The sequence below is a fragment of the Varroa destructor genome, unplaced genomic scaffold (assembly GCF_002443255.2).
Source record: "Varroa destructor unplaced genomic scaffold, Vdes_3.0 BEIS01000004.1, whole genome shotgun sequence".
Classification (NCBI taxonomy): domain Eukaryota; kingdom Metazoa; phylum Arthropoda; class Arachnida; order Mesostigmata; family Varroidae; genus Varroa; species Varroa destructor.
Window position 1 is genome coordinate 26,756,755 of NW_019211457.1, and position 17,417 is coordinate 26,774,171.

At 43.8% G+C, this 17,417-nt stretch overlaps 2 protein-coding genes across 9 annotated transcripts in view; one reads left to right on the top strand and one right to left on the bottom strand.

Moving 5' to 3' along the window:
* Positions 1-13,655, top strand: part of LOC111250310 (uncharacterized) — a 44,084-nt gene extending 30,429 nt beyond the window's left edge. Inside the window, exons 2-10 of the mRNA XM_086988742.1 lie at positions 800-1,296; positions 1,456-2,301; positions 2,499-3,009; positions 3,214-3,501; positions 3,773-4,308; positions 4,757-5,630; positions 6,392-6,957; positions 7,407-7,921; positions 8,205-13,655. Coding sequence (XP_086844868.1) covers positions 800-1,296; positions 1,456-2,301; positions 2,499-3,009; positions 3,214-3,501; positions 3,773-4,308; positions 4,757-5,630; positions 6,392-6,957; positions 7,407-7,620 — 4,332 coding nt within the window. The 3' untranslated portion in view covers positions 7,621-7,921; positions 8,205-13,655. The remainder of the gene's footprint in view (positions 1-799; positions 1,297-1,455; positions 2,302-2,498; positions 3,010-3,213; positions 3,502-3,772; positions 4,309-4,756; positions 5,631-6,391; positions 6,958-7,406; positions 7,922-8,204) is intronic.
* Positions 13,656-14,104: 449 nt separating this feature from the next.
* Positions 14,105-17,417, bottom strand: part of mon2 (Mon2 homolog, regulator of endosome-to-Golgi trafficking) — an 85,422-nt gene continuing 82,109 nt past the window's right edge. For 6 of the 8 annotated variants that reach the window (XM_086988737.1, XM_022805063.2, XM_022805061.2 and 3 more), the window contains 2 exons: positions 16,221-16,719; positions 14,105-15,832 (listed from right to left, as the gene is read on the bottom strand). In XM_086988737.1, the coding sequence (XP_086844863.1) occupies positions 15,544-15,832; positions 16,221-16,719 (788 nt within the window). In that variant the 3' untranslated portion in view covers positions 14,105-15,543. The remainder of the gene's footprint in view (positions 15,833-16,220; positions 16,720-17,417) is intronic. The other 2 variants (XM_022805067.2, XM_086988741.1) reach the window with 1 other exon arrangement.

Consider the following 17,417-nt stretch of genomic DNA (forward strand, 5'->3'; position numbering starts at 1 on the left):
TTCATTCAAAGAGGCACAAAATTTTATACGATAGCAAAGCAGCCACTGATAAACAGTGTAGGACATCAAATTTCCGGCAAGTTGGGTTTGCTATATCGTTTGGGCGATCAAGTGTACCATGGTGCTTATTACGAGGCACAACCCACAAAACACTGTGATGAGCAGGGTGACCCTCGTGGGCTTTTGGGAGACACAGTTTCAGCCGTGGAAAATTGTGTCTCCCAAAAGCTATCAATGTGCCCAGAATTTCAATAACAGAAGCATTGCAATAGGATACATGTAAAACAAGGATCAGTGTTTTCAACGAGGTCTTATCTTTGCTATCAAGAATAGTTTTTGCCATCTAGTACCTAGTTTGTAAGGCTTTAGCTATGTTGTGTGAGTTGTATTCAGATGAGCTACCGTACATGAATACTTAATTACTTTGGCAGTTGCAAGCTTCATGTTCCCTTTCACCGGGCGGGAAAATTGCGGAACCAGCGTATGTCTCATCTAATAGTTGTCTCTTCCAGTCGCGCGCAAAACACGCATAACAAAAGATCGGGTTTTTCCTTTATTCTTCGTCAACATGCCGTCATCCAGCCACCAAAACCTGCATTTTCTCCGTCCTCGCAATGGTGCAGTGACAACGCGTTCTCCTAGTAGCAGCGTCTAAAGCATTGTGCAACTGGCCCCAATAGTCACGGACGTAAAAAAACTTTCAGTGATTTGTTTCATATACACAGCTTTTTGTTCGTAGGCATCCCGTAACTAGTTGTTTAATCTAATTAGGGCACCCATTTTATATATCGATTCTCAGATGTCGGCTCGGGTGAATGAGGACGAAGGTGGAGGCGGTTCGTCCCTTATTGCAACGAGTGGCGTGGCCAGCAGTAGCCTTCTGTTGTTGGGTCGACACGTAATGGACACATCGGCTTGTTCGGCCCTTCATGATGAGACAGATGAACTACAGTGGATTGCCGATTCGTTCCACGAACAGAGCGCTGCTTCGGCGGCTGTTCGAAGCAGTTGGGCCGATCTGAATCATCTGGCTAGTTGGACGAGCCACCACAGCCACGCTAGACACTGTCGACACACGCCGATGCAGCGCTCGATCCTCAACATGGACCTATCGTACGAGGACTTCAGCAAAAACATGGATGCGAATCTCGCGCAGATCGACATGGAGACATTTCGGTCGGAAGACATCAACCATGCGATCCTCAGCTTGCAATCAGCTCGTGCGGGTGTCGGCGAAGAGTGCGCGAGTCTGTCTGGTTCTCTTATAGACGATCTTCCTATTGATTCGTCACAGAGGTTAGTGTAGAGGGATAATGAAACAAAGTTTTCATAGCGAAGAAAATAATTTCAATAACCAGTTTGAGCGCAACAGGTACAGACAGGCGTCCTCTTTCACAGCACCGACAACACTTCAATTTTAGCAATGTTCGTATTGCCTTATGATTGCGGTTACAGGGTGAATGAGATCTGTCGGAAGACACCGTTGTTTTCGCCCCTGAAGGAAGCTTCAGTCCCGTCGGCGTCGCATATCTTGATGGCCGACAGTTTAGATTGTAGTTATCATGGGGATCTTGTGCTAACTTGTCGTGCCACTAACAAAAACAACTATACGCTTGCCTTCGAACAAAGCCAAATTATCCACCCTGATGGAGCTTCGGAGGATTCGGAGTTGGCCGGCAGTAGCGAGGCGCAAAGCAATTGGTCAGGCTCAGAGAACGCCAATGACAAAAGCGGTTGTGCGACAACAGGGCGTGGCGACGCAAGTGTCGCAGGAAGCAAGAGTGGTATGGTGCATTCGGAATTTGCATTCACGACGTGGTCGAGAGTTTCTAGTGACGGCCGCGAGGACTCAGGCAAGAGTCACTCGCTTCCTGACCTGCTGAAGAGGTCTATGACGAAGTCGGTTTTGCAGAAGACCTGTAACACTCTGTATACGATAAACGACTGTCAGGTGATCGAAGATCGGCGGTCAGGAGTTCCCCTTTTGCGGATGTTCATGGACAAAGGAGGACGCGGTAGCCAAGAAGTCATGCATTGCTCGTCAAGTACGACAGAGACTCAGAACGGTTGCCGAGCTGGTTCCGCTCTTGGTGGGACTGGTAATAAAGAGGCAAACCCATGTCAGGGGGGTCACACGCGCATTAGTTCAGGACAGTTTCCAGGCGAGAAGGATGATCCGATGGACGGCTCATTTACGCTGCCGTTAACTACTCTCCCGATATTTAATGCCCGTAGCAGCAATGTCTCGCAGGCACAGGAGCTGCTTTCTGCTAATGCGGTCACTAACGTCCACCAAGTCAGGTAAATTAAATAGAGTGTCTGCGGCGCTCCTTTTTGGTTTATTGTTGACACTGCGCCACCGTTCCTTGCGGGACCCCGTACGCTCTGTGTCAAAGTAAGACAAATCCAGATTGTTAGCTACCAAAACCTGTGCGTTTTTAATTAGATCGTCCAGTTTTAGTTGTTCTTCTATGGACTAACATTTGTCCTTTTTACAGAGCTCGCCAGAAGCTGGATAACACGTTGAACAACAACACCGTGATATTGGATGACTCGACGACTCTTAGCGAAGAAGACGGCTCGCAGTGCTTTGAGGATAGTCTCGTCGGGCTATTGGCAGCGCGCCGTGGCTTCACGTGCCCCGGAGTTAGTGCCACAGCCACCGCTCTGACTTCCCCCATTCGTGAAGAGGATGAGCAGTGCCTTGGTAGCGCTTCGTCCTGCGACGAACCGATGCGAGATGTGGGCACGAATTCGTCAACGAACTCTTCCGGAAGCAATTCGACTGGAAACGATAGCAACAACCCATCTCCGCCGTACGACAGCAAACCGTTGCCGAAAATCAACAATTTTGTTGGCCAGCGTGTCTCGCCGGCGCGTCGGGGTGAGCTAGTCGGTTCAGAGTCAAGTGGCTACATTAGCAGACAGAACTCCAACGACCAGATCAACAAGAGCCCTAATGCACAGCAGTTTTTGCTTTGCGCAGGTAATCGGAGAAGCACACCCAAGGTAAGCGCGGCAGTATTGGGGCTGAAAACTCATCTCTTGAAACAGAGGCCTTTGGCAGCAACATAATAAATTACATACGACTTTTGACATCAAATTTTGAGATCCGGGACCTCTCAGCCTTTTCTTGTTATAGTCAAGAATTAGTCATCCATCATGCAATACGTCTTCGATATAATGGTATCTCTTTTTTTTTTTCGCTTTCAGATGGGAAGCCTCCAGTGTTCAACTCAGGTCAGGACGGTGGCCATCCAGACAGGACCTCCCTCCCCAACACCCCATACCGGCACTGAGGAGCCCGATTGCCATGTGGTCACCCCCGAGCAACTTCTGGATCCGCAAAGCACCCCCATCAATAAGAGCATCTACGTTTGCTATCCCAATTACTCGCTGCCTGACCTCTCCTTCCTAAAAGACATCAAACCAGGACATGCCGTGGTCCTGCAGCCAACCGAGATCGGCCAAACCACCAAGCTGCCGGCACAAACGCCCCCGGTAAATACAACAGATACGAAAATCGTTGTCGAATTTTTTCCAAAGCTATTTTTTTCAATGTTAAAAGACAAACGTGCTCTTAGGCTGCCCGTTACGAATACTGCCTTGCTTCACTTAATTTCTACTTTTGTCTACCGTAAAGCAATAGATATGCCACTCAAACAAACAGTTGAGCTACGTGTCGTAACTCTCGTTGTGCCTAACTAAGATCAACGTCACGTTGACCATAAACACTCAGTATTTCACATTCAATTCATGTATCGTTGTACAGGCAAAGGAGTCAGTGACTCAACATATGAATTTGGTTGCCGCCGTTGGTACTCCGGCTCGCCGCCGCGCCCAGAGCAGCGGGCCAAAGTGTCGGCCGAAGTCATACAACGATTGTGAGGCTACACTTCGAACAGGCGTCGAACGTATCAAAGACTGGGAGTCGCTCAGCCTGCTGTTGCCTGACGACATCAAACTGATGGTGAAGCAGATGCGAGGCGAAGTGCAGGCGGCTCAAGCTGCTCAGACGACAACTGCTACAGCTGCAGCAGCAGGTGTCCCAGGAAGCATACGAATGCGTGAAAAGGATAGTGGCTCACGTCAGCCGCGTCCGCTACGAATAGACCAGATTGCGGGCACCTACGAGGAGGTGTACATCAGCGGAGGTGCCGGCGTACATATTGATGAGCGGGACGGCTCCTCCCTGCGAAGGCACTCACTTCTCAATCTTCCAAGTCTCACCGGTCTCATACCCACCGGGCTTGACCTCAACACCGTTGCGACACCACAGCAAACATTTACTCAACAAACTAATTCAAAGTGAGCCAATTAAAATCGTTTTTCTAGGTAGTTCTTGTGTCGATTACGTGCATTTCGGACTATCGAGTATTGCGCGATACTTATAGGAAAGTAGAAGAAAACGTGTTTCATAGAATATGTTATGGATCATTTGGAATCAATACGGTATTTGCAAGATAGGTTTTTCAGATAAAGATTTACTCACCGAAAATGGTAGAATCAGAAGCACATATCATGTTGTCTGAATGTTTGCTATATTTCCGGCTGCCTTAAATATCTGATCTTGCAAAAGCGTTTTATAGCAACTCTACGTAACTTTTTGGAAGGTAATTGAACAGTTGCTTCTCAAATGTTTGAACTGAGCATTTAACGATGTCCGTATTCTGCATGAGATGAGATCATGAAAATAGGGGACTCGACTCCATTTACTATTAAAAGGTTGAACCCTTTTATTGCCTATCCGTTTCAGTAGCTCCAGTAGCAACTGCTGCTGCCGTGGCACCAAAAAGGCCGTGAGCTTTAGTGACAATCTCTGTAAAGGACTGAGTAGCGACCATCGGACGCCCGCGACATGTGGATGTCGCAATTTCGCTTTGAACCTGCAAGACTGTATGACGCCCACTCCTGGCAGTATAGCAAGCGGGGGCTCGCGCGGTTTTGCCGGAATTGCCATGGGCATGCCTTTTAGGGAACACACTCCTCAGGGCCTCTCTCCATCAGGCTTTGTTTCGCCGCTAACGCATTCGCAGCACGAACTTGTTACTGCGAAGCGACACCTACTCGATTCTATCTACACAGCGATACGCCAGGTGGTTGACGCTTACGGAAGGGACAAAGAACGCGATGCCAAGATGCAGCTATTATCCGATGACAGTGAGGCGGGACGTGAGGTCTCGCGTGGTCTACTGCCTGCTCTCGAGCGTCTACTCGAAGACGGCTTGCTCCCCCATGTGCGCGGACTGTTCGGCCCTTTGCCAAACTCCAAATGGCACCTGGTCGAGTCCATGGTACAGACTAAGGAGGGCCGTAAAGAAGTTCGTGAGTTACTCGACTACATCCATTCGGTGAACGCGGCATTGGATGAAGGCGCGAAGTTCCGCTGCTTTGCGCTCGGTCTCGTCAACCTCGGCTGTCTCGACGCCTGGATCACGCTATTGCTGGCCACGGCATCCGTACAGCATAAGCACTATCAAACCTCGGCGTTCTTGCCACTGTTGTCCCACTATTCGTTCTTCTTCCTGCAGGAGGAGCTTGTGTCCAACCTGCGGGTCCTCAGCGAGCTGCCCTTCGCTTTCAACCTCAACATGGCGGCCAAGCTTCGACCCCATCAGCAAGGAACAAAAGTAGGTTTACTTGATGTTCTCTAACATCGGAATCCGCGTGCGAATTGCTGACTATAAGTTGACCGTTCTGTTTGTTGTGGCTAGATATTGTAGTTTTCTGAAGAAGTTAATATATGTAGTTCAGTAGAGTACAATCGACTGTGTGTTTTGCATCGCATCATATCGAGGAAATATCTGAACAACGAATAAGGTCCATATGAAAGTTTTTAAAACAGAGTGTGTAGCATGTAATCGACCCTCTTTTATGTCTCCCTTACATTTTGTACAAGGGCCATTATTATACACGCCTACATTCTTTCTGTTATTAGGTCCTTTTTTACATAACGCTAGGTGTCTGGATAAATAATGACCTATGTACGTTTTCTGAGTATCTTAGCACAGCAAACAACCCCAGTGATGTTTACTACTTATTCAATTCGCAGTGCGATATTTCCTGTTTGTTTCCGAATTTTCGTCACGTAAATACTTCCGTTATCCACTCTCTGCTGTACACTTGTTTTGCATCCTGCTAAGTTTTCGCGCTTTGGTTTTTTACTCTTCTTGTTGTCAATGTTGCTGTTGTTGGTGCGATTGTGTACGTTCTTGCCCCGTGCTGGCTTCGTCCGCATGTTCCTGTTTTTGCCTGCTGTTGTATACATGCACCTGTCTCCTGACGGCCATCGCCACCGTGCCTGCCACCGTGGCTTTTGGCCGATACTCTGACGCGCCCATTATGTTTCGGTGTTTTGGTCGAAACCTCTCGGTCTGGGTGCACTGGTCAGGAGACGCGCAGCGTATCCACTGGTCGCCTGCGATCCTCCCGTCCGGCAACACCCTTGAGCTTTCCGAGGTTGCCACCTGGAATGTTGAAAGGTGTTACCACCCTAGCGTCTGCAGCTGGCACCACTTTAGAATCTTCCCCGGCATGTGAACCAGTTGCTTCTACAAGACAGCCAAGTCCTGGTCCCGATTCATTGCTCATTGCTTGCGGATCTACACGGCCCTCAAAGAGGGACTCAATCCGACGAGCCAAGACCGAACTTTCTGCTGCTCTACAGGGACGCGCGCGGCCGGTATCGTACCCGGCGGCTGTGAAGAAGGAGCCCGAGCCGCCGAAGAAGGACACGCAGAAGTTCCGCCAGCTGAGGAACCAATGGGAAAAGATGAGTGGGCTGGCGCTGCCGAACCGCCAACATCAACAGCCGATCACGGCAACAACGGTGCCTTCAACCACAGGCGCTGCAGGTGCAGCTAGCAATCCTCGAGTGCATCAGGCGGATAATCTTCGAAGTAACCGCCATTCTCAACCTGCAGCCCGACATTTGCCTGCACAGAAGACTCAAAGCAGGTATGTGCAGTGACCATCAACGCTCAAATCAAACTTACTCGTAAAGCAGTTTATCTAGTTACTAATTACGCGTTCTATTTATGGACGCTGAATCCATAAGTTTAAGCATAATCTTGACTTGGAAAAAAACTTTTTGTGTGTGGCGATATAATGAAGTCACTGGTTATTCGGTATGAAAAACGTCCGGTTATGATGTTTTCCTTCATGGAAATACGTTGTCAATGTCTAACATAGATCAAATATAAGCCCATATGTAGTCAGTCACCTTATTTAAAAATTAGTAACAAATTCTAGAGAGGATACGGTGAGCACTTTTTCGTTAATTTTGATTCCTTATGTTCATTTTGCATAAACTATAGTCCAATGTTTGCGTCCGCTATTATCAGTCCATAAATTGCTTTTTTTTGTGTCAAACTTGGTTTTTTTCTATTCGAATGATCTAATTGTAGTCCTCAACGAGGTTTTAGTGCTACGACAGCCAAGAGGAATGCCTCGACTGCATCCAGCGTGGCCTCCACTGCGTCGACTGTTAAGGCGAGCTCCGCCGGATCTGAGAGAGACCCCAACAGCGTTGTGCTTGTCAGGAAGAGTCTGATCCCGATTAGGGGCTGGTCCTCGAAGGGCACCGTCCACCAGGATCGAGCCCATGGCAAAGCAAAGTGAAACTGAAAAACCTAAACAGAGTACGTGGACTAATCACTCAGGTACCACGCACAGAGTTCGGGGCGGCATTCAGGGCGACGATCAACATGACAGCAAATATATACCCGCACCTAAGTACGGCTACATATAAAGACATCTATATAGGAAAATAGATGACGATGCAAAAATTGGTGTAGACGAAACGACAAGGTTAATTATGACGACTATAGCAGAACCCTATTAGAACTCTTCTGGATCTTGAGAAAAACGCTGCTGGTTGAGAAATAGCAGGTACCGTACCGATGCTACCCTGAACGATAATGTAAGTAACAGTGGCTAATTATTAACAGCTAAGCAAAATAAACATTCGCTTTGAACCGAATAATTAAATAAATATATGTTTCAACCCATACCCGGTGTGGAGGATAAACACCAATTCGATAATTGATAACAATTCTAAAGTAATTCAAGCCATTTGATTTTGAATTAAATTGCGCACACACATCCAGCTACGTTTTTACCTAGGTAGAAGTCCATTTTTAACAAAACACTGCACTGATGTTCTGTAACTGAGTAACTCTGAAATATTTCCTCGTTCATTTCAGAATTCGGGCTTCATCATGAAGATAGCAGCATGGCCTAGCATGAAGAGCAACTACAACCCCAGCAGCGAAGAACTACCTTCCATATACATATATAATAGTTTGCCAATCACAAGAATAGATATTATCATTTATCGTAACGATACTCTCATCGAGTTATTTCGCTTTATTGCTATAGAGATGCCAGCGGTGATAAGGCCTCAATAATTATGTCATGACTATACTGCTATTCTGCGCTACTTGAAGATCTACTATATGATAATTCTTAAAATGGCAAAGTTGCGGACTGATGTTGAAGCGGTGGTTGTTGAGGACGCAGCATCGCAAGGTGGAGGTCAGACGTAGAGAATCCAAGTATAAAGAAGTTCCCTTGCCAAATGATTTTCTTCCCGGGTAACTATCAGTACGTAATTTCAATAATGATGTGAGACGGTCAGACCATGTGAAATTGCGGAGGGAGTGATCGAGAACGAGCAAACACCGAAGGACCAACAACCACGTGAGATCACATTGAGGTTGAGATTCAATCTCGAAACACAAGGTTTTCCATTAAACTTCAATCGAGCAAAGGAAACCTCGTATCGCCAAAAGACAAGGCCTGAATTATTGATGCGGATGAAAATGATTCGACACTGTTGAAGGTTAGGAATGTTAGGATGAGCAACTGATTAAATGATTATCTTCAAGTGCCGCCCCCTAAACTCTACTACAGCAAAAACCATCTACTCCCATATATATATTATGGATAATTACAACAATTACGAGAACTGCTATTAATATGATAAGTTATTATTATTGTAACTTGTACATACAAACACACTTTATTCTGTACCCATAGCAAAACAGACCCAGGAGCCATAAATACCTGAGACACATCCCAAAATCTCCTTGAATCCTATACTAACACAGCATATTATAAAAGGACAATACATATGAACGCTACGGGTGTTCTAGTTCCATTTTCCTAACGTGGCGGTAGACGGGGCCCATTTCACCAGCCGAAGTATTTCCATTAGAGCGTAGTATTTCGGTCCGGCAGAAACGGACGAATATTTTTAATTGGCATGATATACGTTCGTAGACAGCCCTACTGTGTAAGCCCTACCCACCTTTATCACTCATAAAGGAATGGCACCATAATGAGTTCGCTTTTCTCTACTAAACAGGCACGAACATACCCCAGACTATATACATAGTTATGATTACCATTTGCTAGAGCCCATCGCAAGTAACGGGTGATCAATGAAGAGAAATTTCCACGGAGTAGGTATATTGAGGCTATGATATGTTGGTGGTAAAAGTGCATTGTCAGCCACCAAATGAAAAGTATGTTTGTGCTGTTACTAAAAACGCAACGACCAGCCATGCGGAACAGAGAGCACGACAACGTCAAAAACCATATTTTTCGATTGGACCTCTGTTTTCACAGTCGTTGATAAAGTTCACATCTGGCGTGCATTGTACACCGGAACGGAAGGATTAATCCCAAATAGTCAGGAAGAGACGACAAGGCATGGCAAGTCGAGTTGAGTTCAAAGAATTAAAAAATCTTCGTTCCTTTCTAAATTGAATCTATATTTTGCAGTTTAACTGCTAGATAGACGCGCCACTACTATTGCAAAAAAAAAAAAAAACTGAAATTGTCCCTTGTAAACAGTCTCACTATTTTGCTAATGCCGTTATTATTGTTGTTATTATTATTGTAAGACGACCTTTGTTGTATAGCAGTTTTGCTGATACAACTACTATCAAATAGAGTAACTAACGCTCACAAGCTCTACCCTCCGTACAGTTCCGTGTATTGAGTATGGTCGAATCGCTTCAACGTAGCTTAGATTGGGCCAGACTGCCACACAACTCACGAGCCCCAGCTGCCTACCTGCGAACAGGATAAGATACATGGTAATAATAATTATAATGACAGTAAACAAAAGTAGGGCCGCTGATTCAATTTCGACGACAGCAACAAAAAAATAACTCTATCTCAATATAATCGATAGAAACATAATAACAATAATGATAATATCGTTAATCGGATGCAATGCACTCACATACCCATATACAGACACCGAGATGGGCATCAACGTAGAGCTATCTAACAACCGGTAGAGAGCAGCAGATCAAGGGGATTAAGTGCTCCTAAGGGCGAGCAAAAGTCGTTAGTCGAAATAAGCGCCAAACGGTGTGGCTAATGCTTTGGGTAATTAGCATAAACGACGTACATTTCACAGGCCAGGCACGTTTATCATAGGCCAAAGTTTGTGTAGTTACCTTAGCAGTTTGCGCATTAAATAACTTGATTTGTGCGGAAGAAAAAGGCTTGGGAAGACAATTCCCCTGGAAATTCGAATTTATTACTTCCGCTTTATGGACCCATGTTGTCGAAAACGAGAATTTCGAATTGCGTACTAAATTTACGTGGCGTATGGAACAACCCCTGGCCTATGAAAAATACTCGGAGGTACATTGTAGACTGTACGACTTATTGATCACATAGATCGGAAGCTGAAAATAGCGATGGATCAGGATTCCCGGTGAAGACCATGAAGATGTGCTTGGGATAGAGAATCGCTGAACGACTCATTTGCTTTGTTTAGCTATTTTTAAACAAATAGTTTAAGTGGGTTTTGACGTAACACGTTTGTTGCTTATACATGTAGATATGATTACAAGGGTAATAACAATAGGCGACAACAGGCGGGTACTTTTTTCGGGGCTTCGACGGCACATTGTCCTGCCTTTCCGCAAAGGATTAGCGGAAAGGGATCTTAAGTCAAGCACCGTCGAAGACTTGGACCGCCTTTTGAAATGATACTAGGAGATAACAACGGGGATCTGTGTTTGGTATGGCCGAGCGATTTTAAATCTGGCCTTTTGGCCAAGTAAAAAAAATCTTGCAGTACAAGTTGGTTCTATATAGTTCTGCTTGAATAGGTCATTCAGCTGTAATACTTTGTAAACAAGACATATGGCACAAAAAATATAGTCCTAAGGAATGCCCGTTTAGTGTATGAGCCCCAACGAGTAAAGCCTTCGTGAAACCAACCAGTGCACTACCGTATAACGTCATAGGGACGGAATGACCGATACAGATCTACGATAAAATCTCCGTAAACTTGTTTCGTTTGTGATACCTGACATGTCGACTAACAAGCATTACACCATCAGCCATATTCCCGCTTCCAGGACTCTACTACCAACGAGCAACTGGGGTTTTTATTAGACCTGTACTTCCATAGACGCCTCCACATGATTTTTTATCGACAATGATATATATATATATAGACAGAGGCAAATCTTTACAGGAAGAAGTCTTCATAAAAGTACCCCCGCAGTACGATCGTTGTGATACGTGTGAAATCAATAAAAAGCAGTAACCTTTAAATATAGACGGAGTAACGACATCAACTGACCAAAGAGGCGTTGATTACATTACAGACACATCGAAATTAGTTCAGTACCAAATACCGATATGTTACTATCTTAGGCCTATATTTTATATACCTCTTTTCCTTTGTGAGTAAGAAGCTGTTTCATCTAGCATTTACCGACACAGTTTGTTTTGGTAAAACTGAATGCCCTGCGTCAAAACAACTAGCGCGAATAGCGGCGGCACAAGGTGTCGCCGAATATCCTACCCGGTTGAATTATACGCTTTACTATATACTTTATTGTGAATACACGCTGATCGTACAACAGCTGATTAATTCCCAGCAAACGACAGATTGCGACCAACCAAATACGATCACAGTATTATTAGCTGGTCTGTTCTTTCTTATAGAGAATAGGAATGGGATTTTCACCGTACCTTAATCTCTTCTGCCTCCCCGAAGCCCCTCGGTAAATCTCGTAGCGTCCATGATTTTTGTTTGTGAGCGATGGCTGATGGTCAACGTTGAATAATAACAAATGAATATTAACAAAAATATTACAACTACAAAATAATTTCTAGATTACTGAATAATATTTTATGAGCCAAGAATATAACAGTCGGAAATACAAATAGAATAAACGCACTCACCGTAAAAAATCTACGGAAGCCATCGTAACGCAAATATTCCAGCGGAATGAGGAACTTAAGCCAGACAGAGATGCTGGTATGCTGCAGATATAACAAAACCATAGGAAGTTGGACCTCGTAAGAAGCTTTCCATTATATTAACGGGTTTTATCATTCTGGTGGTTGATAGTTTGACGATAATGGTATTGAATATAGTAAATATGTTAATTATTATTATTATTATAATTGATGGAATTAAGCCGATGTCATTAAGAATGAGGTAGCGGGTAATACAGACACCAAGAACATCATTATATAACGACAGCTGTAGCAATGACAAAGTAGTCATAACATTGATATATATATATACATGAGGGATTATTTATACGAATTGAGTGTGTCTTCCTGAAACTGCAATGAAAAATGTAAGAGGAAGGCAGTAACATGAAACAGCTTAACGGAAAAAAAATCCTACCACCAGATGTTTTCGTCGACCGGTGGCTTATGCTGCGAGGGTGTTGTCCTGGGGGGGGGGGGGGGGGGGGGTGAGTTGGCTGGGTCACTAAAACAAAAGTCCCCCAACACAAACAAATGCTACTGCTGTTACGAACGGCTCGCAATGATTGAAACATTGAAAACTACTTGCAGATGTAGCAGCAGCAGCAGCAGCAGCTGAAGCAAAAAGGCTTAGCGGCTATGAGAACTAAATCTTAGTAGATAAGATGATGATAGTTAGGTAAAATAGACGAAACGAAGTCAGGCCACACGAAAGCAGAAAGTAACGGCAGAAAAAAAATATGTTTAGAAACAACGTGTTTTCCTGTTCCGTTTTTACTACTTTGTTATTGTAACTATTATTAAGTGGAAGATAGAAAACAACATAAACATACAACAACATGAAGATAAAGTGGACAATTATTACTATTTATATATATATGACAATGTTGTCGATGATGTCGAATAATATATTGTGCAAAATGAAAACAAAAGCGGGCAAACAGAAATCAAATGTAATATTCTGCTTGATCATGGTTAAGAAGTGGTTAACCGCTGTGTGCAAAAAAATAGAAGCAGAACAAAAAAAAAATGCAAAAAAAAAAACTTAAGAAATGTGGAAATTTTGCGAAGTAATTGCCAGCGATGAGCCTCGTTGACCACCTGGCAAACAGACGTACAGGGAAAGGAAGCACGGAGTTCAACACATGACACCGATGATAATAATGAATAGATCTAACGGATATTTAGAAAAACCGACAAAAAATTTAACGTGGACCCCACATAGAACTGAAGTGAGCTAAAGATCGACCGAAAAGTGTTACGTGGCTAATCATGGGACGTAAATAAATGACAGGATGAATTAATGGAAAACCACCCTTAAGAACCGCCACACCAATGTAAAGAAATACATAAACGGAAATAAAATTAGAGGGTATAAATGTCAACTTGAAAAAATCTACTGCGTGTGCTCATTTTGTAATTAAATACATTTGTATGTATATATATATATATATATACATACATACGTCCTAATTATACATATATTACAATATATGTATAAAATTAGGATTGTCAAACTCTCGACAGACTTATGCCTTATCATATATATATCACTGCCTGGAAAGTAAATTATATTTAGCCATACACATGACATACGAGTATTGGAGGATTAAAGTTAATATATTAGGTAAGGCTCGCCTATTAGAAACAACTTTAATAAGTACGCAAGCGGATATTTTATTTTATGAGCAAAAAGAAACTCGGCATGCCATAAAATTAGCCTAAAAAAATTTAACTTCATCGAAGAAAAGTAGATTATGTAAAAAAAAAAAAAAGGTGGTATGCACTAGTAGTCTCTAACGACCTACAACGCGTTCCTACAGGAAGAAAAATATTTTCCACCGAATACAGGTTAACTACCAATTTATTGAAATATTCACAGTCATTTTTCTTAGTACGTGTTTGTGTGTATTGTTTCGACGGCACGCCTTTTGAGGACCGTCAACAAGGTCCGACAATCTTCATTAGCTAAAAGTAGTACAACTGTTGATCGAAGGTGATTTAATGCTCGCAATATATATATATGTGTGTGTGTGTTAACTTATTTATGCTAACTCTATCACATAAAACTGGTCTGCCCGCATATATATATATATATATATATACGTATATAAATTTATATATTTGTAATAGCATTGCGACGCACAGTCGAAGACAGTTAGCAGAAGCTTTTGGGGCTCATCGCGAAGCATATTCATGCCCTGACAAACGTAGTGTCCTGAGAGAAAGGGCCTTTTATCGCATAAAATTTCAGCCTTTCCCTGCAATATCTAGCATTATCGAGGCGCTTTTTATAATCATATATTTTTATCATTATATATATATACGTATGCTTTCCGTCGTCATCATATAGCGTTCTAGAATGAGGTGGAATCACAGAGAGACCAAAAACTCAGCCTGAAGGTAAATCAAGAATGGGTCAAGCCTCGATAAACCTCTACGTGTGATTTAGAGATGCTCTTTAAAGCGTCATGCTTATACAATACAATAACAGTAAATATAAGAGGCATCGTCTATGTCTACGTCGTTATTCTTTTTTTCGCACTCATCGCTCGTGTTCTATTCTCTTCTACAGCGTGTTTGTTATCATACATTAAACAAAACGTTCGGCCGTAGTCAGAAGAATGGTTTACAGCACTATGAGCTTAGTAACAGGCTGGAGACTTATTATTGTTTCATGCCGCCTGCGCAGTGGTAACTCTTGTTCTTCCTTATTTTTTATTGTCTCGCGATCTATCTATGCAAGCATTAAGAACGTTAGCACCCTAAGCGGACATTTTGCATCCTTTAACGAAAACTCTTTGCGTCCTTTTTCCTACAAACTCCCCAACATCTGAACCTGTAGCCACTAATGATTTCACTTTCTGTCTAACGAGCAAGCATAACACATGCGCTACATACACATGTGAGTGGGTCTATGTGTATTGTATCCTTCGCTCAGGTAAAATTGGTTCCATTACATTAATATAATGTTTATCTCTAACAGATTGTGTTGCTTCGCAGTGGTTATCTCCGTTTCCTAATCATTATCAAATCGTTCATGATCGATTGTTATCAAACCTCATAGCATTATACCTAACAGTTTTTCTTCGTGTATATATATATATATGTGTACGAAACATATATGTTTCGTACGCTATATAGGCCGTTTCCTACATTTGTGTACTGCCTCTGGAACCTCTTTCGCACGTTTGCCATCTCATCCCTAAGGAAGCGCATGGTCGTGCAAAGGCTTAGGAGTGGGCGTTTATCTTCTTGCACCTGTTCACTGGTTCGAACGCAGGTTTAGCTGGGCGGACTGAGAAGATCAGCATATTCGTGCAATGACTCTCGAAGCGAGCGGCAGACTTGTGGGGAAGATGACGTCGTGCATTTGACGAGGCTGGGGTAGAGTGCGATCAACTGTTTCCAGACGGAAGGGTCAACGCTGGTTCGCGGAGCTTTCTTTAGCGAAGCGATGAGAGTCGCAATAGCCTTGAGTACAAACGAGATCTCGGACATCCGGTGGCGTGGTAACGGGCATTTTCCTGACAATCGTTCGTCTTCCACATAGGACGAAATCACCTCCTCAAACCTGTGAATGAGGTGCCCGAATAAAGACAATGTTGAAAACAAGAAGCTAATGAGCGACGGGAAAACTGAAGACGCTAGTATTATTACGGAGCGTTTAAAATACATAAAATCAACAAGCTTACCGCTATAAGGTTCTAAAACGGGAGTCTTATTATTACTGTTGATAAATTTATGTACGGAGTCATCCACTTCCGGCGGCGAGTTTTATCCTCATAACCAACAGGCATAATCTATTCACCTACATAGATTGTGCATCTCAAAAAGACTGCATTAATCCAATTAATTGAAAATGTACTTAAACCTAACGATTTCTGTGATGTTTATATTTTTTAATGATTAAATTGTCACTAAACCTAATTAGAAGGTACATACACAAGCACAGTACGAACCTATGCAGCAGCGACGTGATAGCCAACTTCGATACGACACCTGCGTTCTGCTGGGGCATTGCGCCTGCTTGGGCTGAGCTTGACATCGGTCCATCAGTAAGGCTAAGGTTCGTCTCCGGCTGTAGGGTGACCGCATTGCCTTCGAGAAACGAGAACTGCAGCAGAGTTTCGAAGCAGGCCTTCGCAAACTCTTCACGGAGCTTACGACTCGATTCAACGTCTGCAAGGGCGGGGCGAGACATAGAAGAAAGAGAAACAACAGCGGCAGGGGGCCATGAGCTTGAGTTGTTGAGCTGGTTGATCGGGGTCGAGATCGGCTTGGCGATCTGGCCGGACGCCAGCACCGTCAAGCTCGGTGATTGCGCGGACCCAGGGGCAACCGCGAGAGCCTCGCCGGTGGTCTGTACCGTGCAATAGGCACTGTGCGCTCTTGTGGACCCGGCAAGGTTAGCAGCCACCCCCGAGCCTGCTGCCGAGTTGCGCTCCGGAACGGCCCCCACTGTCGCATTATGACAACAGAGGCGACACAGGGATAGGTAGCGACAAAAAGAGAAAGGGGGAAACCGAGACGGGAGACGGAGAAAAAATGCAGATCAACAGGTAACGAAACAATAACACAAGGACAAATGCACGAGCCAGAGGGGCGGCGACAAAGGATAACAGGAAGATCGGAAGAAGGCAGACAGAGAGAAATTCAGAATAACAAAAGGCTCTGTACTTCCTATACTTTATGACCATGCATAGTTTCTAATCAATAATTAACACAGTGTAGCGATAGTAATGATAATATTAAGGATAACGTCACATCTTAGGATCCCATGTGGCAACAGTGGTAAGTCAAATGTTCTTGACAAGTTTTGCGGAAGAAGTTGAAAATCACACCTCAAATTGAACATAATCAGCTATTAATGTAATGGACATTTGGTTGGCTTGCCGGCCAAACGACAAGATCTTATAACGATGTATTCTGTATGTAAACGTGGTCTTGTATACAGCGCTAATGCCGTAATAGGGTCTGTGCAGTTTTATCCACTGGGTCGAGTAAGCTTCTAAAGGTAAGGGGCAGGTAAACTGAGTGAAAAGATCGCGTTGTTTTTTTCTGATTGATTTTTCTTGAATGAGAGCGTTTTATGTGTGATTTGATATATGCCTTAGTCGGAAAAGTCAGTGGAGCTTTAGCTAGAACCTGACTAACTT